This window comes from Callorhinchus milii, unplaced genomic scaffold, assembly GCF_018977255.1.
Source record: "Callorhinchus milii isolate IMCB2004 unplaced genomic scaffold, IMCB_Cmil_1.0 Scaffold640, whole genome shotgun sequence".
Lineage (NCBI taxonomy): Eukaryota > Metazoa > Chordata > Chondrichthyes > Chimaeriformes > Callorhinchidae > Callorhinchus > Callorhinchus milii.
This window is the reverse complement of record NW_024705381.1, coordinates 27,176-49,431: the sequence shown is the minus strand read 5'-3', so window position 1 is coordinate 49,431 and position 22,256 is coordinate 27,176. Positions and strand designations below refer to the sequence as shown.

Here is a 22,256-nt window from a genome sequence, read left to right as displayed (position 1 = left end):
ACCCCCCCTCACCCAATCACCCTCACCTCCCTCACCCCCCTCACCCCAATCCCTACCCCCTCCCCCCCCCCTCACCCCAATCCCCTCACCCCCCCCTCACCCAATCCCCTCACCCCCTCACCCCCCCTCACCAATCCCCCTCACCACTCCCTTCCCCCTCACCCCAATACCCCTCACCCCAATACCCCCTCCCTCCCCTCACCCCCTCACCCCAATACCCCCTCCCTCCCTCACCCCCTCACCCAATACCCCTCACCCAATTACCCCCTCACCTCCCCTCACCCCCCTCCCCAATACCCCCTCACCTCCCCTCCCCCCCCTACCCCAATACCCCCTCACCCCAATACCCCTCACCTCCCCTCACCCCCCTCACCCCAATACCAATACTCCCTCACCCCAATACCCTCCCCTCACCCCCCTCAACCCAATACCCCTCACCTCCCCCACCCCCCCTCACCACAATACCCACCCCCCTCACCCCAATACCAATACCCCCTCACCCCCCTCACCCCAACTACCCCCTCACCTCCCCTCACCCCCCTCCCCCCAATCCCCCTCACCTCCCCTCACCCCCCCCCTCATCCCAATATCAACAACTCCCTCACCCCCCTCACCCCAATACCCCTCACTCCCCTCACACCCAATATCAACACCCCCTCACCCAATACCCCTCACCTCCCCTCACCCCCCCTCACCCCAATACCCCTCACCTCCCCTCACCCCCCCTCACCCCAATACCCCCTCACCTCCCCTCACCCCCCTCCCCCAATACCAACACCCCCCACCCGGAAGTGACGTCAGGGGACTCCGCCCCGCAAGGTCTCATTGCCCCCTCCCCTCGCGCCAAGATGGCGGAGTTCGACTTAACCACGAACATCGGGCGCTGCCTGGACAGGCATCTCGTCTTCCCGCTGCTCGAATTTCTGTCCGTCAAAGAGGTACCGCGCGCCCGGGGAAGCCGTCGAGGCGACTGGACCTCCCATCTCGGGGAGTTTTAACCTTCCGCGTCTCTCCCCTCGCTCCGCTCTAAGCGAAGAGGCCCGAAAACGCGTTTTGATTTCGTAGCGCGGATAAGGTTAACAAGCGCCGCGTGCGATTGGAGGAGCCGGGTCACGTGGGGTTCCGCTGCTCGGCTTTTGATTGGCCGGGGCTGAGCCGCCGGACCTATGTGGTGTAGGGAATCTGAATGGGAAGCCCTGTGTAGGCCTCTGTGTGAATGGTCGCGCGCACGTGTGGAATTTATCAATAAGCTTTTAGCATTTAATGTTTAATCGATGCGGTTATTAACCCCAGAAGCCATTACGGAGTTGTAACGTGAATGGTAACGCTATAAACATGTATATAGATGCCGTTATGTACAAAGGCAAACACCGGGTGGAGCGGTGGTGCAGTGGTTAGTGCACTGAAAAAATACTTTGATGCCGGTAATAAATTAACCCGTAAAAAACGAAGTTTTTCACTCTAAATCCTTTATATGCGTGGCGGCTAGAGTCCTCTCGTCCTCTGGCTTGAGATGGCTGCCACCTATGGGTCAGATGATTGTCTGCCAGCATTAAGCAATTGGTAATTAAATATTTAATTTATTTCCCCTAAACAGTGTAAAAATTTGGAAAAAAAAATTTACGAAAATTAATTGTCACGCACAACGAGTCTGTGTTGGAAAATGGCAGCTCGATTGGATCACGGAAGTGGGTTAAAAACGACCGAAAGATTTCCACGGTCGTAAGCAAGCAAGCAAGCACGCAAGCAAGCGAACTTAATATAAAGGATTTAAAAAAGGTCCCATTTTGTTGAGTCCATTGTTAGCCGAACACCGCGCTATACATCCTGCCACGTGAGGTTCGATTCCCGGCCTCGGCTAACATCGATGGAGCATACCTGAACCCCCCCCCCAACTCTTGCACGACCCCCACACTGACCAGTGCCTGTGAATTACAGTACAGTACTGTATTGCCAAATCCCCACAACCGCGTGGGATGCCGTCGTACAGCAGTTGATTGTGAAAGGAGAGGGGGGGGTGTACATGACTCTTTGTTATACACTGCAGGCAGCACGGCTTTAGACGTGTCTCCAGACATTTTTGTAAGCTTTGATACGTTTCTTAGCTTGGCTGTTGGAGGCCCACTCTCTTTTTCAGTCCGTGCACCGGTGTGTACAGCTATGGTTCCTTTATACCCATGTTCGTGTCCGTGCTTACACTTACGTGGTTAGTCCTGTGCGTGCGTGGTTACACCTGTGTGGATTTACACACGTGTGTGTGTGCGTGTGTTGTGTGTCCTTAGATTTATGATGAGAAGGAGCTGCTGCAAGGGAAGCTGGATCTGCTCAGCAACACGAACATGGTGGATTTTGCCATGGACGTAAATAAGAACCTGTACCCCAACCAAGACATCCCACAGAGTAAGCGAGAGACGACGGCCAGGTCCATGCGACACTTGGTCACTGTTATATATGTAAAAAACTTATTTCGTATGGTACGTACCCAACCGTGCCAATCAGAGGTGCGGGGGAGGACAAAAAACTAAACGCAAGTAATCCAAGCCGGGGACCATGATTGAAGTGCACTGCATAGACCACTAAACCGTGTTATTGTATTTACATATAGCCTTTAAGCTCTAAATGCCGCTTCGAGACTTCTTATCTACACCTGTAAAGATACCACATCACCGCAATAGCGGCCCATTCTATGCAATCCCTGATCAACTTAAAGATTACACTCGCAATCTTCAAATACCCCACTGGATTTGTTCCCACCTACTTATTCTCCCCTCTAGCGCTCTATTCCCCCAGCAATCAAAACTTTCTGTGAAAGCCTCTGGTCAACCTTCGCTCAGTGGGAGGTTGCTAATTTTCCCGCCGCCGCCATCGTCTAAAACTTATTTTCCACATCCATCCCTGCTCTTGACATCCTGCCCTAATTCAAGCACAGGCTATAAAGTCCTTCCTTTTTTCCTATGCCTAATGAGTGACTTCCTTTCTCATTGAAATAAATTCCCTCTGTTTCTGTCCAGCATCTCGAGCTATGGTTACATTTAGACACTACATAAATCCACATTGTGCGATGTTGCTTGTGCCTTGCAGCTCTCAAGGAGAAGCGAGCACAGGTTGTATCTCAACTGAAGCAGCTTCAAGCGGAGACGGAGCCCATAGTGAAGATGTTCGAAGACGCGGAAGTCCAGAGGCAGATCCAGAACGCACGGTGACGTCTGCATGCACGCGCATGCTTCAAAATATCACAATCAGAATATTTACTTATACTGGAGGAATCCGATGAGCTATAAAGCTTTTTTTCACAAATGCCCAATAAGGTTCACAGATGACCTGTGAGCGAGTCCCTGTTAAGACCGGAATGGCACATGAGTGGGCCCTGTTGTCTGAACGAAAGTCCTGGCTACTTTTGTCTCCCAACTGTTGAGGTTCTCACAATGCACCAAGTGCTCAATTAAGGCTTAGTCGACCTAGGGGAGATCCATAACAACCTCGGATATTGCTGACCTGAAGTTGAGCTTGTGCAGAACCATAACCACTGAGCCACCGTGTGCACACATGCATACAAACTTTTACGTGAACACCATATACACATATACACATGTACAAATGCACAATTTACACATACACATGCCTATATCAGCATATCTCTCATCAATTATATTGTTAGCCAGTTCCCAAGTTATATAGTCTGCTACGTCACTAAATATATCGCAGTTACACTATTTGCTGCATTCGCTCATCAGAATGTGGTAGCCAATGAGCCCCCCCCCCCTCTCCTCCCCCCTCAACTCGCTTTTAAGGGATTACATCTTGAATCATTGCCTCACTTGATGCAGCTAATCCGGCTGTGACGGTCCCACCTGATGACGGAGACTTGTGCTGCCTCCGAAACGTCGTGATCTTTATTTTATTTTATTTTTATTAATTTTGATGTTTTACCTACGTGACTTTACCGAAAAAACCTAAGAATATGAATCATTGCAGTCACGAAAGCTTCAAATCTAGAATCATATTTTATATCTTACATCCCACCTGCTTCAGCTAAGAGAACCACGTACATTACCACGTACCTAACCACCTACTACATCGCCCATGTACATCTTCACCTACATCACAAAATATATCACCAACTACATCGCGAACCAAGCTACAATGGCAGCCACAGCTGATGTCTGGTGTGTCGCGTGATTGTGTCTCGTGCAGGGATGGACGGCAGCTCTTCGATTACCTGGCTGAGAACCACGGGGTGAGCGAAGGCGGCCGCGTTCCAACAGGGGACACAGTGATCCCGCCGCAGCTGCATTGCTCTCCCCTGCTCACGTGACGACCACGGTGTTATGCTTAACCACCCTTCGTGACTAGCAACACCAGCCCTGCCACCAGAGCTCGTGTTGCTAGTGACCGCCAATACAACTCAGTCGCCACCAACTCGTTGGTGTCGCTACCAGGACCAGCCCCATGAATACCTACCAGTTCTATGACATTTCGATTTAAAGCTTTCGTGACTGCAGGGATTCATCTTCTTGGTTCTTTCGGTAAAGTAACAATTGTCATTGTATTTATAATGTTTTATTTTTATTATTTTATTATTTCCCTTCTACGTGACTTTACAGAAAGAACAAGAAGACAGTTCTATTACATTACACCATTTGACATCCACAGCTCGGCAACTACCAATTACAACTGTTCATTTCCAAATCAGTTCTCATGACTACCGACACCATTCCAGTGACCATCAAAGCCAGCTCAATATGACTATGAAGTAAAGTATCCATGACCACCTACGACTACCAACATCAACCCAGTGACGACCAACTCTGTTTAGTGACGCGCTTGGCTAGCAACAGCAGCCTCGTGACCAAGCTGGGTTTCCTCATTGGCCTTGCTCAATGTATGGACGTTGAACTTCTTTTGCACCGTACGTAGCCAAACATGCTCGTCGGAGGTGCGGAGGAAGGACAACAAACCAAACACAAAAATCAGTTTTAAAGAAATCTGTTTTCAATGTAGATGATTTAAAGGTGCATAACCCCAGTGTCTTCCTAATATGGGAAGGAAGAGCGTTTCAGATGGCCGCAGAAGCACATCCGAAAGTACACAATGGAGTTGCCGTCTTTATTCGATGGTTGGCCAAAAGCCGCTGCAAGGATGATTGGACGGCTCTAGTTCCCCCGTCATTTGTGTATGGTGTTGTCAGCTGGCTTCTTCTGCGGTTCCCTTTTCTGTTGTCACTTGATGTGTATGGTTTCGTTTTTTCTCTCGTGTTTTCGCCACTGCGGTTATGTTTCCCGCATTTAGATCTGCGATTTGAGATGCATTCACATTTAGACGAGTAAAGCTATAGGGTGTAAGCTTTAGTCTCGGCGTCGATGGCAGAATTGGCAGTAGCCTCCAATCACCGTTACATCTGCCTGACGTGTGTCAGGCTTTATGAACCGACGCCATGTGGTTGTTAGATAAAAATTATAATTTAGGAAAATGGGAAAAGTTGCTCTAAATATCCTAATGTGATGAAAAATAAACCTGAGTTATTCTACTTCAGTGGAAAATGCTGGTGATTTGTAGCCAAAGCTAACATTGATTGTGTGAGTTGATTCATCACGGCTCGTCCTCTCCTCTCCTCCCCGTCACGGACTTTGTCCTGCAACGACTCAGTTCCGCGCAGAGTACCTGGACACGCTCTACAAGTACGCCAAGTTCCAGTACGAATGCGGGAACTACTCGGGAGCAGCGGAGTACCTCTACTTCCACCGTGTGCTGGTACCACACCCCACTCGCATTGCACGTGTGTGCTGGCCACCCACCCCCTCGTGTGCCGTACTGGCCTTCATAGGTGCTCGTTCACAGCACTTTCCCAACAGTCTGTTAAGGCTACATGGGGGATCTTTGTCCTTGTGCGGTTCCCGCTCGTGGCCACCAAATCCAGTGACGAATTATCTGAACCAGTCTGGGCCTCACCTAGTGACTCGGCCTGAAATGAGTATGCAGTGCTATGAGTTAACATCGCCACTTGAGAGTCCAAAGGCGGGTCAGGCATGGTGTTGGCCACCCGCCCCCATTGTGTGCTGTGCCCGCCTCCATAGGTGGTCGCAAACAGCACTTCCTCCAACACATCTGTTAATGCTACATGGGGGATCTTTGTCTTTTTGTCTTTGTTCCCTGGCTTCATCAATTCACACGGTTTAATATAGTGAAGTATGGTTAAATAACCTCCACAACCAGCACATAGTGGGGAAGCCCTCATCCAGGGGTGGATTTACATTTACATCACCACATGCATCACCGCGTTCGTGTTAAAGGCGCTTGTGTAAGCGATAGCCTAAGCTCGAAACAGTTTAAGCTTATGAGCTGTGTGCTTGTTTAGTGGAATGGGCATGTGAGCTGGTAATTTAGTGTCGCTGCGCATGAAATGTAATGGGTTCCGGAGACACTTGTAGAGGTAACTTCTTTATTACGATACAACACTCCAACAGTCCTGATACTAATAGGGTTTTTCCCCTTTTTTTCTGGCAACAAAACTGACACCTTTTGCAAGGAATCATGCTTACATTAACCACAATACTTGCAGTCAAATGCAAACAAAAAACAATACTCTGATACTCTGTTACAGCCTAGGGACACAGCCTAGGGACACAGCCTCCTCCTAGCGTGCCTGACTCTGGCTACACTCTGGGGTCCTTGACACCACCGGTCGCCCCCGCCCACTGCGGTTGTCACCCCCCACCCTACTCCCTCAACCTCCTTCCAGGTCCCTGCCAACGACCGCAATGCTCTGAACTCGCTGTGGGGAAAGCTGGCGTCCGAGATCCTGATGCAGAACTGGGAGGCGGCCATGGAGGACCTGTCCCGGCTCAAGGACACCATCGACAACAACGTGCGTTGCTGGGAGAGACATGGGGTGGCTTAGGGCATGGGACTTAGGTTCACAATGACCGTGTCTAAGCCGTTGAGACCGGACGGACGATTTCTTTGGGTGAAGCCGTGGGTGCATCTCGGTAGGCCTATATTGTCCATTTAGTTGCCGTAGAAAACACACGGCGAAAACCTTGGGTTCAAGCCCAAGGCTTGGTGTGTCTCGATAGGCTCGTAATGGCTTCTTGGGAGCCACAGAGACGGACGGAGCTGTTGATTGCTTGAGCCTTCTTGAGTGCATCCCAACTCCATTGTCCCCAGTAATCGTGTCCAATATTTTTTGTGTCCAGATTTTGCCACTAGGTGGCAGTTGTATCATGTGCTGAAAGATGGCTGGCACCCTTGCACTTTTGAATGTGGTTGTCAATTTTTGTTGTGTTGCTACAATGCATTAATGTTGTTGCCGTGTTGTTATTGTCACGCTCTTGTCGCGTTGTCACTCCGTTGTCTCCGTGTTCCGCCCGCAGTCGGTCAGCTCTCCGCTGCAGGCGCTGCAGCAGCGCACGTGGCTCATCCACTGGTCCCTTTTCGTGTTCTTCAACCACACAAAGGGGCGTGACAACATCATCGACCTCTTCCTCTACCAGCCACAGTGAGTGGCATAGCGTCCGGACAGACAACACTGGGACTCAGGAAATGAAATGACTAGGACTGATGTACACAAGGGCACAAACTTTTGGACGGCGTGTCGTGTCTTACAACGATCCACTGTAATCCTTTCTTCGAACAACAGCTGCTATCCACCACTAAATGCCGGTGACGTCACCACGGCGTTTGTGCCAGACATTTGCATTTAGATGTTATCACGGGAAGTGTGGAAGGCTCTGTGAGAGGAGGTCACGGGGAAGACCCACGTGTTACGAGTTAACTGACTGACGTGACTGGCAGATGCACCAACTGTGCTCCTCACTGTGCCAACTTGCTGGGTTTTAGCCGTAGGACGCTCTTCTCGGTTATAAGGTTCAATATATATAGTATGTATTGAATCCATAAAACCCATAGCACACACACAAAGCTTTATATTTAGTCTTGCATGTGCATGAGAAAACTGCTGTTAGCGAGCACGTTCCGCCCAGCAGAAATGGGTACCACCTAAGGTAGAAACATTTGAGTCTCACGAAATGATTGATAACTCTCTCTTTTAAAATGGTTATTGCATGATTCACTGTTATTGGCCATGTTAAATGAGATTGGAACCGCTAAAGTTTATGCCACCTCATCTGGCACTGACTACGGAAATATCTGGTCTGGGCTCCTGGACTTCTATTAAGCCGGAATGGCACACGAAGGGGGGTGGTGTGATGCACACCACCATGCCTGGCCAACTTTGTCGCCTTTGTCACCCCAAAGGCCACAAAGACGGTCACTTCCATCGCACGCTTTCAGATGCACTTCTGCAGCCGTCTGGGAATGTCCTTCCTTTCCATATTCGAAGGCACTGCAGCTATGCACTTTTAAATCTAGATTGAAAACGAATTTCTTTAGAACTGCTTTTTAAATCCTTTATATTAAGTTCACTTGCTTGCTTGCTTACGACCGTGCAAATCTTTCGGTCGTTTTTTAACCCACTTCCCGTGATCCAATCGAGCTGACATTTTCAACACAGACTCGTTGTGCCAGACAATTAATGTTCGTGAAAAAAAATTCCCAAAATTTTACACTTTTTAGGCAAAAAAATGTATTTTACATATATTCAAATAGAACTCATTCATATATTAAGTTCGCTGCCACGAATATAAAGGATTTATAGTGAAAAATTTTGTTTTTACGGGTTTACTTGTTAGGTTGCTGTTTTTCCCCCCCTCCCACACCTCCGATTAGCATGGTTGGCTATGTACGGTGCGAAAGAAGTTCAACTTTACATATTTACAAACCACGCTCGGGCACTGATATTTACTCGGTTGACTTAAGTGAGGCCTAGGGTAAGTCCAGATATCACTTGCCACGAGCGATTTGCCCCCGGTTTTCAGATAATCTTACAAATCGGAATATCAGGCCTTGATACAAAAGGGCAGATAATGAGAATGTTTTGCTCATTTACAATTGATCCGGAAACACGTGCCATCACTGCTGGGTTTGTAGCGCAATGCCATAACCAGTACACCACCACTCTCTCCCTCATACAAGGACAAATATCCCCCCTACGTAACTTTCCACCCTTGGGAAAATTGCTGTTAGCGAGCAGCTATGAAGGCCGGTACGGCACACGACGGTGATGGGTGACCAATATCACGCCCAGCCACCATTATCTCCCTGGTGCTGATGTTTACACACTTCTCCAGGTCTTAATTTATGGCTGAGTCGACCTAGTTTCCCCTCATGCATACACGTTGACACATGCACAGTCTGTTACACAAATGCTGATCCACACGTACAAACACAATCGTGAACTCGTACACACACACACACTACCCTCACAAAAATGAATGCACACTCATACTCGGACACGGAGTGATGGTTTGCATGATCATGCACACGCGGCATTCATTCTCACACCCACGCATACAAACCTAAAAATAGTGTGCACTCACACAGACGTTATATACAAACACGAATGCACACACCAACACAAAAATCATATACCCTTCAACAAAGACATCCCTAATAGTCTACAACGACTTTTGGGGCAAGTACTGTGACGGTGCGCGGGATGGGGGGTGGTGCGGTGTGGCCGGCACCACGCCCCACCACTTGCTTCCCCAGTGCTGGTGCTTGCACACTGCAGCAGGTACACGCACCTCAGATTAGCGCGGTTGGCCATGTATAGTGCGAAAGAAGTTCAACACACATCCACACGTACACTGTTAAGTCGATGCACGTTCACTCACCCGCACCTGTAACACGAGGCTTCCATTTGGCTGCAAGTGGGAGACTGAAGGCCAACGTCCGTGCAACAAATGGTTAAGGCTGCTGCATCCCCTCCCCCACCACCTCGGCGAGGCTGCATGGAGAGGGAGCGATACAAATCGATTAGAACATGAGGTAGCTCATTAAATAGTTTAAGAAGAGATGGCGTCACGCGAGACTTTGGCTAGGGTTACTCGCGTGGCTGCTCGTAACGGGACGCCCTTCCCCCCCCCACCGCTCATCCACTCCGCAGCGCGCTCTCTTGCTGACTCCCTACCACTACCCTCTCCCTCCTCTCCAATCCCTGCACTTTCAAACACTGGCTTAACCTCTTTTAGAGTGACGAGTTGGATTCCAAGCGACTGCAAGGCATGCTTGGTCGGCTCGTGCCGAGCCAACTTTGAGCCCTCCTGCAATAATAATGAGCTCTACCTAACCAGAAGAGCCTCGCTGCTGTTTCAGCAGGGTCCTGCTGCTTTGGGAGTTTTGGTTAAATTCCAATTTTGCGAGTTTGGCTGCTTCTGAGAGGAGACTGGAGAAATGGATACGGGGTGGGTGCAGGAGGGTGTATCACTCGAAGCTCCGCACAGATGGATGCAATAATACACTGCCCTGCTTCCATCTGGCTATGTGGCACAACCCACGCCTCGAACACCTGGTCCTCTCGATCGTTCCCATATGAGTGCGAGCAAGGCTCAAGCCCGCACCGCTTCCTCTGTCGGACGTGATCGAGCGCGTCGATGGCGAATTGAATCTCCCAACATGGCCAGTGGGTCACAGCAGAAATTGGCAGTGCCGTCAGTGGTGATGAAACGTCTTCCATTTTCTGTGTACAGCCCCCAAAAAAGTGTACGTTAATACGCGATAACCTTTTGAATGGCGAGCGCGTGCGTATATCATCTATGGTTTTTTAAATCGGCACGTAGTGATTAGCAAGGCCCTGCGATTCGATGAAATGTCACAATTCCTGGGTCACGGTTCGATTCGGTACTGTATTCTTTTCAGTTCTGTTTTTACTGGGTGTCTTGTGTATTCTGTCTCATTCCATTAGCCTAGTGGTGATATTTTTATTTATATATATGATTCTAGATTTGAAGCTTTCGTGACTGCAAGGATTCATACTCTTAGTTCTTTCGGTAAAGTCACGTAGGTAAAAAATGAAATTAATAAAAATAAAACAATAAAAACTAAAAAAAATCACGACGTTTCGGAGGCAACACAAGTCTCCGTCATCAGGTGGGACAGTCACAGCCAGATTTGCTGCATTAAGTGAGGCAATGATTCAAGATGTAAGCACTTAAATACAAGTTGAGGGGGAGGAGAGGGGGGGAGCTTATCAGGATGTGGTAGCCAATGTCGTGATTTTTATTTTATTTTTATTAATTTTAATTTCATTTTTTACCTACGTGACTTTACCGAAAGAACTAAGAGTATATATGATTATATGTATAAAAAAATTACTTTACTGAAACGCAGCACGTTTTTTTAACACAGAGACAAGAAACATTTATTAACACAGAGACGAGATACATTTAATTGCCTTATTTGTGCACGAAAAGCACGGCGCGAGGCCTAGTGCGGCAGGCTTCGCGAGGCCTAGTGCAGAAGGTGGTGGTGGGGGTGGTGGTGGTGTTGGGGGTCTTTAAATCTCACAGCGTTTCTTGTCCAAACAAACACTTTTAATTAACGTTACACTAGAATACAGTAATTTTTTTCTTTAACTCCTCTATACCCGGTCGATATCCCTGTACCGGTACTAAGTATTATTCCTACCAGCCCACCCCGCAGGGTCCTGTTATGTATAATCAGGGCACTTCTGTGGCTGAGACTCCTCATGCCGTTTTGGGTCATGTGGGTTATTTGACCATACTTCACTATGCCGGTCAATGCAGGTTGGTCATGGAATAGTTCAGAAAAAATTCACAACAGATTTTAGCCATGGCCCGTAATCAAACTGTGGACACCATTGTTCATAGCACGGTTGACTAACCGCCGTGCCACCATTCCACCCAAACATTTGCGTGTAAATTACATTACTTGTGAAGAAGCTTGCACACTCCATTCGATGCAAGTATCTTGAGTGAAAGAATATATTTTAATCGATGGGATCATTACATGCCCAGTTAAAAAAACTTGTACGAAAGCCGCAACTAAGTTTTTATACGCCTTTCAGTCTTGGCATGCGTCACACCGATTCTGAACCTCTGGACTCGCACCAGGCCAGTGACCCACTTCCTGTGCTGCCGTACCTTTTTTGGAACCACCACGCTGCCCCATGCGTTGACAGGTCTCGTGGCACCAACACAGGCAAAGCTTCGCAAGGCTTTGCGGCACTGCAAGGGCCTCCATGGACCCAGTCGACATGCGTTGTTATTCTTTGCGCTACTATTGGTTAACCCTTACGTATTAATGTGCGGTTGCCCACCAACGGTAATTGAAAGTCCTATGTGGCCATCAGTAAGTGAAAGGTTCTTCCACCCATTGGCCTACAACACTTGCTATATCACATTTGGTGGCGCAATAGGCGGCAGGTTGGCACTCCTATAATCAACGTTTTTGGGTTTAGATCGCGTTATTTATAAATGTGTCGTAACCCTCCACCACCCGACACGGCCAATCAGTAAAAAGTGTCACGTTGACAAAAGACAAATAGTTCACTGCTTTAGCCCACCGGTGTGTTGAAGCCACAACATTTACAATTTGAGTACAAAATGTTGTGGCTTCAACACACCGGTGGGCTAAAGCAGTGAACTATTTGTCTTTTGTCAACGTGACACTTTTTACTGATTGGCCGTGTCAGGTGGTGGAGGGTTACGACACATTTATAAATAACGCGATCTAAACCCAAAAACGTTGATTATGAATAACATTGGTCGCGAAAGCCTACGTGTTAAATTGGCACTCCTGCTTCACGGCAAACAGCGCCTGGGTTACAATTCCTGATCGCGGTGCCTTTCGAGTGCAGTTTTATATATTCTCTCCCCTGTTCTGCAACGGGGTTTCCTGCTGTAGCTATGAATGCTACAATGTTATTGGCCTTGGTTCTTTCGGTAAAGTCACGGAGAAGGGAAATAATAAAATATAAAAAATAAAACATAATGAAATACAATTCTCACGACGTTTCGGCCACTACGCAAGCAGCCGTCCTGCGTTGTGACCGAAACGTCGTGAGAATTGTATTTTATTATTTTATTATTTCCCTTCTACGTGACTTTACCGAAAGAACCAAGAAGATGAATCCCTGCAGTCACGAAAGCTTTAAATCGAAATTTTATGTTATTGCCGTTGGTCAAACGTTAAAATGTAACGGGATCCACCCCCCCGCCCTCCCCCCCCCAAGTAAAAGAGTCTTCTGACTCAGATGTGTCTCTCCTGGGTAAATATGTAATTTAATATCTTATAAATTACAGTCGTTTGCTTGCCCCACCCCCCCCCCCGCGTTGCGACTGGGAGTTGGCCGCGAGCTCTGCGTTGGCATTGACCGCGCGTTCCCCTTCCCGCCATCCATCCCTCCCCGCTGCCATACTTCACCCCTGGAGACCAGCCTGGCCTCGGCGAGCATCGCCCTTCGAAGCGCCCCGGCAACTTTTGCCAAGATTCCACGTCCCCGATGGCCACACGTGCGCTAGCATTCGCAGGCTCATCGATCGCCGGCTTAAAAGGGGGGCGGATTGAGAGAAATAATACATTTAAATCAAACCAGGGGTTACGTTCCCCCCTTTTAGCGAGTTTCTGAAACGTCCCCGTGTCACCGGGGTTTTATCGTTGTTGTGGAAAGTTGATCTTGGCAAGGGTGGCGCACGCGCGCGCGCGCGTCACGGCTAGCTGTACCTTCGTCACCCGGAGTCGGTCTCCACATCTCTTTATGTGGTATGACCAGCACCCCATATGCGTAAATACCGCATCAGCATGAGTGTTCTCTTCATGGTCAGACGACAGTCAACTGAGGTGCTGTAATTAGGCTTGTCAATTCGCGAAGTGGATACTCTTTCTCATAGCGTTAGAAGAGCTCAGAGTCCTGATTAGGGCTGCCAGTTGTAAGGTGAAGCCTCATTTTTGCGATTGAAAGAGCCAACGAGGTGATAACGCGGCACGACTACCCAGACTTGCGATGTCTAAGACGTAGTAATCGTAGAGTAAACCCGGTTACCGACTTAAATGACTCTTTTGACCCTTGTTCCGGGACGCCACTATGGCTACTTGGCGCTTGGAACTCTGGGTTGGAAAGCCCCGGGAAATTTCATAGTGCTGCTTCCGTTGGCCAATTTAGCCTTCCGAGGCCCCCACTTGTACGCAACCATTGCTGTTTATCCCGGGAAACTACACAGGTATACGCCTGGCAATAACATTCCAAAGGTCGTGGAGGATGTTTTGAAGTAATCGTCGTACTGCCGACTACCGGGTTCGTGATCGAGATTCATAACTCAAACTACCCCGCTACGGGGTTATTTCTTTCGGACGGTGTCCGCGGGCACTACGACCAACTAACTTTGTACCTTGCTTGAAAAGCTTCACCCATGATTCAAATGGCGCGCCATACACCTGCGTTCATATGAAATCTGAGTTCCCCCTAATCGAAACTTCCACTTCGCTTGAAGGGGAAATCCAATGCCATGATGATCCCCTTCTCCTTATATAAGGTACGATGTAGACGGCTCTTAATGCAACCGAACTTTTTGAATTAATTATACGCCTCCGCCACTCTGGGTCGGGGAAGTCTCGTCTTCCATGCCGACACTAATTAAAGACCTATCTCCTCATAACGCAAGCGCCCTGGGTGCGATCTATAATTTTCCTCTAGTTCATAGCTTTGCGGGGTCTCGGCCGATACGAAAAAGGCCGATACTTAGGTAGCACTAAGCGGTACATTCCGCCCGCCCCGACATAGGTAAGTTTCTGGACGGATAAGTCTACAGTGATAGCGAAATAGTCTAGCGAGGTGACATCATGAAGCTGAGGCACACCGGTTAGGTTGACATGATCTGGAGGTTTCACGTTATAATATCTCTCAGGACCCGAAAGATTAAGAAAAGTTTTAATTCCAGTTACCCTGAGTGTATGCGCGCGCGCGCTATCCCCCAAAGCCGGACCGCTGCGCGGAATTTCAGATGACGTAAACCTTTTACCGATTTATGAGAAAATCGCTCCTGGAGATCCGCTGCGGTTCGTCTCCGCATGTACTAAGCATCAGCGGAATTGGATGGGGTTCTTTCGTCACTCCCGATTCTGTTAGAGATGGCGGGTAAATAACAAGACACAGGTGGCAGACCACCCGTCCTCTGAGAGATGGTCTTTTCTTGATTGTCTATAACTAGTCCAAATCGGGACTCATCGTCATGCGGGCCCCGGGGCCGATACAGTGAAAGTAGACGCTATCGGAAGCGTGCTTGTACCGACTTAATCATATCCCGCAGGCGTTCAAGCCTGAATCGTGTGCACTAGGTTCAACATATCGCACTATTAGCCGCAGTTCTGAATACTCGGATGGAGCCATATGGTCCCAATCGAGAACCGCTCGCATAAACAAGGGTTTTCTCGCCCTCCCTATTACAAACAGCCTATCGCATCCTTCAGACTGAAATCACCCCGCAAATTTGTTAACTAGACGCCCTCGGCGACGCTCCAGAAGTTCCGTGGTGAATGCCGGTGGCGTCTCCGGCAGGGTGCCGAACACATGCTCATGTTTGGCTTCAACCTTCTCCACGGGAGGAAGGAATGTTCGGCACTATCGGTCACACTTAATCGTAAGTAACAGGCTATAAAAGTATGACCTTTCCACGGCTCGTGGTTGTTTTAAACCAGTAAGGGATCAGTGATCACTCCTGGTCTGCCGCCTCTGGACGGCAGCGTTAGGAGCGTCCTCTCTACATAATCCCATAGGCATATCAAGACCTTTACATCTATTGTGTATGTCCTTGATCAGAAACAGTCCAATTATACTCTAATCATGGAGATATTCGCTAAAGTTAAAAATGACGAAAGATCCCTTAATTAAGTGTGTTCAATTTTTGCACCATTGGCCGCGTACACTACATAACTAGGTAGCGCCTCATGAATTCATAAGGCAACGGCCTGACCAGTTGCCGTATCTCGCAACGACTCAAGTACAAGCGGTATCAATCATGTTCCGAAAATATGCAGCATTCACCGCCGGATTCGTATCCTGTAAGGTACAACAGAGCTAAGTATCACTCTATATGATCCATATATGTGACAACTGCCATTCCGCGACCCATTTTAGGCACCCTCTGACCTCCTCGCACGCTGACCCGATGCCCTGTAATCGCAGTCGAGGCGCATGTACAACCTAGCCCATAAGTCAGCCTTAGGAATATGCGGACAATCAGTGCGTGTTGATTAACTGACTAGGAAGTACTAGTCTGGTTTTTTGTTGTCATCTCTTCCACAAATGATAGTAGTTAAAGAACGTTGTCGAGTACCCGGGCAATGCCAGTGTATTTTCCATCGCCGTATTCTGGATGGGCAGGCTGCCTTCCCATAGCACGCCACAACCTTGTAACCACGAGACTCCGAGTATCTTACGTTTTAGACGGGGGTACTCCGCCTGTTTGCATGAGATATCTCGCCTGGGCCATTTACGATTAACAACGATACCAACATCCAACACGAGCTCGGTACCCCCAAAGTAGTTTGACGAGGCCATTAGCTAGTTTGATACTGATAGTAGATCCTATGGGAACCCCCATCTTGATCTCGAACTGTCAAGCTTCTACGAGATATTTCGGTTTTAGGATAACGAGTACAAGGATGATGAATCGCATTACGAAAGAGCCAATAGAAGCCTTGGCAGCAGCCTAGTCTGAGGCTACTTAGACACACACCATTCCCAAGTTAAGTGCTTAGATTAGTACCTACCAGAAGCTCTTTGTTGCGAGACAGATTTGTGGGACAAGCCACCCTCGGCAGTAGGAATTTCGTGCATTTATGGGTTCCGCTTTCATGAACCCCAAGGACGAGCTAAAGTAACGCTCCGTTAGAAACCCAACCGTGACGATGAAACGCGGATCTCGAGGGAACGCTCTGGAGGCCATCCAGATTAGCAGCCAGCTCTATCCCCATCACCTACCCGATCCAATGGCGTCTATCACAGTTTGTCGCAAACCTCCTCATGGCTCTAGAAAATGCGACTTGAGACCTCGGCAACTCATTGGTGGGGCCTCGACTTATCGACACGGAATAGAACTGACTGAGAGGGGTCATCCCATGGGCTTAACCTATACAGTATAGGGTTAACTCATGCAAGGCGTAGAGTCCTGCGCCCGGTGCGCGTGGGGAGCATCATATGCACATCGAGCACTGCATCGCACCTCTAGATATTTCAAACCGCCTTCCTCTCTATCCTGCGTCACGACTTTATAATTGAACACTATTTAACCCCTTTTTGCTAGGGGCCCCTGAGATCAGCAATAGTGCCACGGAGAGGATTGATCATATGCTTTGAGGAACGGCATGGACTCAGGAGCATCCTCTTCCGCGACTTCATTGCGCAATCATCCTTTCGAGCCATTTGATAAAACCTTACGTGGCCGTAGGTCGTGAATTGCGTCTTTCTGACATTCTAAGACTTCTGCATGCCCTCCTCCCGAAATTGCGCAGTATTATTTATTGACCTCGCCTAGTCGTATCTGGGACAGGAATGACGCAAAACCTCTGACCGCGCTCACGCCCGGAGGGCGTCGAGGAGGGGACTCTTAATGTTCTCTAATGCAAGACTGCGGGGGGCATCAACACAGCATGGCTGCCATCGCCTTCCATCAAGGGCTGAATTGCACTAGGATACCCATTATATCCGTGATTTGATTTATCTGGCCTGTGAAAAAGACAGGAGCTATGGACGAAATTGCCAATCCCCTCGTCTTTAGGGCAGTGAACAGCTAACGATACGGTCTTTACAGATGTAAGGACTGCTGCGCCGAGCGTGAGTTAAAACCAACCACCATACCCACCTCCATCCGTCTACATTGTGTAAGCGATTGAAATCCCACATACTGTCTACTAGTTATTACCCCCTCCGCATCCGTGCCAAGGAATCCGATCGTTGCCTTTATCAGATCATCCCGAAATAGTCACGGTCAGATCATCGGCACACCTGGATGCCTAACTAGCCGACACGGTAAGTAACTAGCCGGATTGTTGTTAGATGAAATCATCGTGCCACATGATAAGAATTATGATTCTGACTCCGAATAAAACTCCCAAAGTGTCTGGGACACCTGATGCCCCTGCTGATTTCAGATCCGGGCGAAGAATACGCAAAGGTACGGGTCGGCTTGAACCAGCCCAGAATACTAGAAATGTCCACCAAAGCACTCTTCCGCATATTGGCTGGGAATGAGTATTGCTATACGCCTTGCTTGCTCACCACGCGTACATTAGGCTTTCCTTAGTGAGCTTAAAAAAAAGTGAATGGGGGGTCAGTATGCTGCAATGCTATGGCTCCTGCGGGGACTAGTCCATCACTCGTACTTTTAGCCAGTCCGTAACTGAGTGAAGGTTGTATATGGGAACGGCATCAACAGGTTCAACTTGACTCTATCTCAAAAGATAAGCGCAGGTAGGGTGGCAAAGTTTAGTAGTCGCGTTTTCGGTGCATGGCTCCAGTAGAAGGCCCTATTACGCCATTCTGCACTCTGCCGCGTGCGCTTTGAGCTCAGTGCACAGCCTAAGAATGGTATCATTGTTCTGACTTGCGCATTAACCGCGACCTGACGTCCGTACTGTGTTTCGATTCTATATAGCATTTTGGGGCACTTAGATGACTCTCCGGCCGTCTCCAGTCGACAGGTTATCCGCTAATTTACCAGAGCTAGCGTAACTATCCTTACAATTTGGGTTTGTGTATGACTTCTGACGGTTATTAGTTTTGTTCGCTTATGGCGCAAGCTTAGAACTCCCACGAACTTATAATCAGTTCTACCAAATAGAAGGCTAACTCATGCCGCATGGGGCGGAAACACATACGTAACGCCAAGTGAAGTTCTGAAGGAGGACTTGTCGGCAGTCCATGCTACGAACCGTGGCGTCGAATGGGACTCGACTTCGCATGACAAGGCGGGCTGTCAGAGTCTGTTGTGGTAGCTGGGTTGATGTAGCGGACGGCTGTCATGTTGTGATGGTTCAATATTCGAGCTCGGAATTAAAGGAAAAAGAGCAGCGCACCCTGCGACAGATGCTGGAGTATTAGGCTCAAAACTCGGGGAGTCGTTCCATGTTTAGAAAATTTTAAAAGGCTTTAAGTGCCCGGAGAGCTCCGGAACTCTAGCAAGGATAGCTACACGCTCACATACGGAAAGGAGACTCAGGCCCCTATTCAGCTAGAGGTTGTTACCAAATAATATAGCATCCCATATCCATTGGCCCCTACCCAATATTATTCGCTAGGTCATTCATCCGAGGCGTATGACGCAGAGCTACTTTAAGGCCCAAGGTACGCAATAGGTCAATATAACAAGTTACTTTCAGGTGACATGTCCTGCGTTATAGAGTAATGATCCTATGTCCAGGGAGCGATGTATCCATAGTCTCGCTTCGGGATCAACGACTCCGCTCTGCCTTCCCCTCTGCCCAGGGCTTGTGTTAAGATGATAAACTTTGGCGCAATTGCTCGTTTCAAACCCCATATTCCTTACGGACATTAATCACTACATTGCAAGTGGCCTAGCTTCCCTGGAGATAATTGCTCTCGTAGTCAGAGTCAGATAAGATCCATAGTCGCCCCGTGAGGACCGACAGTCGTGATAACGGTATGTTACGTCGATAGACACAAGTTTTGATTTCTCATTCACCCCTAAAACTGACCCCAAGATCCTGACTGTCAACGGGAGTAATTTAGTTCAGGCCTCATCCTCTAACTCTTTCAGCCGATAAGAAACCATATGATGATCTAGACCTCGAGGGCACGGCAGCAGCCCGAGACAGAAGCGCTTACGCGTCGCCTGCCGCAAGTGGGCGATCAAGCGGTAGTTTGCAGGAAATCGGCGCACTACCTTCATGTTTACAAACCCTTATAGCACTTACATGATGACCCCCTACGAAGCAGTTTACCACCGACTGGTACTGGTAGGCGCTGCGTGTAATCGATGGCGACAATTCTAACTTAAGATAGGCCCGGCGACTGCCACCAAAAGCAGCCTAGGGAACTACTCTTTTATATGACGATCAAGAGTCTATGCCCTGAGAGAGCATTACGCAATGTTAAGTTTTGAAATACGCGACGCAAGCGAGTGTCTATTGTGGGGTAAATGTAATCCTGCTGTCAGATTAGGCTTGAAGAACCTAATTAGATCTTACGATAACACAGACGTAACTCGCCGAAGAGGAGAAGAGGCTAATCTAAAAACGCTCTCAACATTTGATCGCTAAACTCTTTTTATTAATCGCATCACGCCTATATCTTTTCTATTGATACCTCATTTTCCTACTGCTGTACAAAGGTAACGGACATATTTAAATTTCACGTGACTAGCTCTAGTACCTATTAGACGCTTTTTACGCGTAAATGAACGTGAATGGAACAAACGTCTCCTAGTATCGCCACACACAATCGTTGTAAGGACTTGAACCGGTAGATCGCCAAGACGTTCCGCTGCGCAGAGGATGTTAACATCTCACGTCTCCTCTCTATCGTCATGGGGCGGCATCAAATTCGTCAGAGTTGATCATCGTCTTTTTTACGAGCCAGGTGGATGTCTGGTCCTCTATTTCGGGCGCGTGTCCACCCAACTTGCTCGGCTCACCTACCCCGCGTATCTGTGGGCTACATGTTCAGCCAATAGACAAAGATGGGACTGCGCTTTTACCGTATAGGGGTCGCCTTTCTCTAGCGATGCAGGCGTGGAGTGGAGCTTGAAGCCTGTAACCTTGTTACTCGATTACTGGAAAATCCTGGTCCCTGCGTGTAGTGAGTAATGACGCATCGACATTCGCTTGATCATATTTTGATGACCAATACTCTAATACACTCATAAGCCCAATGTTCGATTCGGAGCGTAATCTTGATGCACTAAAGTGCATCACTATAATTCAGGTGTCAAGTCAAGGTAAGCGAACGCATATGGTCGCAAAGAACTGTAGCAGGCAATTTGGCCTTATAGCGCGCCAACGTCCTCAGTGTCTATTGAGGCCGCCTATTTTACTCTGCCTAGAGACATCTGTGCTATGGCAACTGAGGGTTAATAAGCGGGTGGCATTCCGTTATGTAGCGGCAGTGACGTAACGATTGGTACACAGCGGTCGGCCGGATAATAGCTAGCTGACAGATCTACCCTAGGGCTTTCCTGGTGTAGAAGCTGTGAATCAGAGCCCCTGATACCTCGACAGGTGCACCGTCTAGGTCCTCCAGCCGCTACAACCCCCGACAACAGGGGGCGGACAGGACGCTCGTGCGCAGCAACCACCCAATGGAATAAAGGGTCAACCTACCGACGGTCCCTCGAAGAGGTTTGTTAATTGATTTTATCGTGATGTAGGCAGAGCGATTGGTCTGCCGCATCTAGATACACGTTAACAGATCAAAAACTGTGGAACCCGAATATGTTCCGGCTGGCGGACTTCTGATACCTGGAATGGAGGCCTATAAGAAATAAGGTTTAAATTTATAAAATAATTTCATAGCCCTATTAGGCAACCATCTTCATGAACACATCTTAGCTTAGTTATTTACATACAGCGTTTCGCACAATCCCTCTTCCGCCCGCGAACATAGCATAAATAATAGAAGATATGTCATTTGAGACTAACTACTGGGCCCAGCCACCAACGCGGAAAACCTGGAGTGTCTTTATCCACGTCTGGTCGAATAACCGGTCTTTCGACCAGGCAGTTCCTCGACTGGGATTAATTCCCGCTTTTTCTGTCAAGTGTACATGAGGAACGTGATTTTACCGTCCCATACGTCGGGGGCTATTTATCATACTTGTGTCAAGCGCCGGGCACTAGCCGATCCACATACCGGGGCTCTAAAAGAGAAAGTATCTTCACACGCTCTAGCAAGGTGTGGCCACTAATAGTTCAGAGACGTATTATTTATGTCCACGGTCGTTTGGGTGGCGGGCCTGGGTCTTCCGCTAACAGTGTTCATTATGACTCACTGACTCGCCCACCCGCCAGTTAGGGATATTGAAAGAAACGACTTATAATGGGAAAAAGAACGGACAGATCCCTAATAGAGATTCGGGCTCGATATCTGCAGGAGGACGACAGGGGGACTCCGGCTTGGACCCGAAAAACTTTGCTCGGCGATAACTCGGAAGCTAAAAGACGCACTCCCTGTAGCTTGACTAGTGAGAAACCACACGTTAAATCCCTATTGACTATTCTAATGTTCGATAAAACGCATTTCCACTCACATAACGGAAACCCACGACAATGTGTAAAGTGAAAGACTCTCGTTCCGTTTCGTCAGCCCATTAGATCGTGCAGGTATGTCCTAACGGCTGGCAATAGAACTGTGTTGGCATGTGTGCGATTCGTGGTATATACAGTAA

At 48.4% G+C, this 22,256-nt stretch overlaps 1 protein-coding gene across 1 annotated transcript in view; it reads left to right on the top strand.

Annotated features, from left to right (window-relative positions):
* Positions 1-848: 848 nt before the first annotated feature.
* Positions 849-22,256, top strand: part of LOC121852252 (eukaryotic translation initiation factor 3 subunit E-like) — a gene marked incomplete at its 3' end in the record, with an annotated part of 36,692 nt that continues 15,284 nt past the window's right edge. Inside the window, exons 1-12 of the mRNA XM_042346339.1 lie at positions 849-938; positions 2,283-2,400; positions 3,082-3,199; positions 4,195-4,237; positions 5,647-5,751; positions 6,740-6,865; positions 7,371-7,495; positions 15,356-15,494; positions 16,503-16,568; positions 17,973-18,029; positions 21,091-21,210; positions 21,880-22,007. Coding sequence (XP_042202273.1) covers positions 849-938; positions 2,283-2,400; positions 3,082-3,199; positions 4,195-4,237; positions 5,647-5,751; positions 6,740-6,865; positions 7,371-7,495; positions 15,356-15,494; positions 16,503-16,568; positions 17,973-18,029; positions 21,091-21,210; positions 21,880-22,007 — 1,235 coding nt within the window. The remainder of the gene's footprint in view (positions 939-2,282; positions 2,401-3,081; positions 3,200-4,194; positions 4,238-5,646; positions 5,752-6,739; positions 6,866-7,370; positions 7,496-15,355; positions 15,495-16,502; positions 16,569-17,972; positions 18,030-21,090; positions 21,211-21,879; positions 22,008-22,256) is intronic.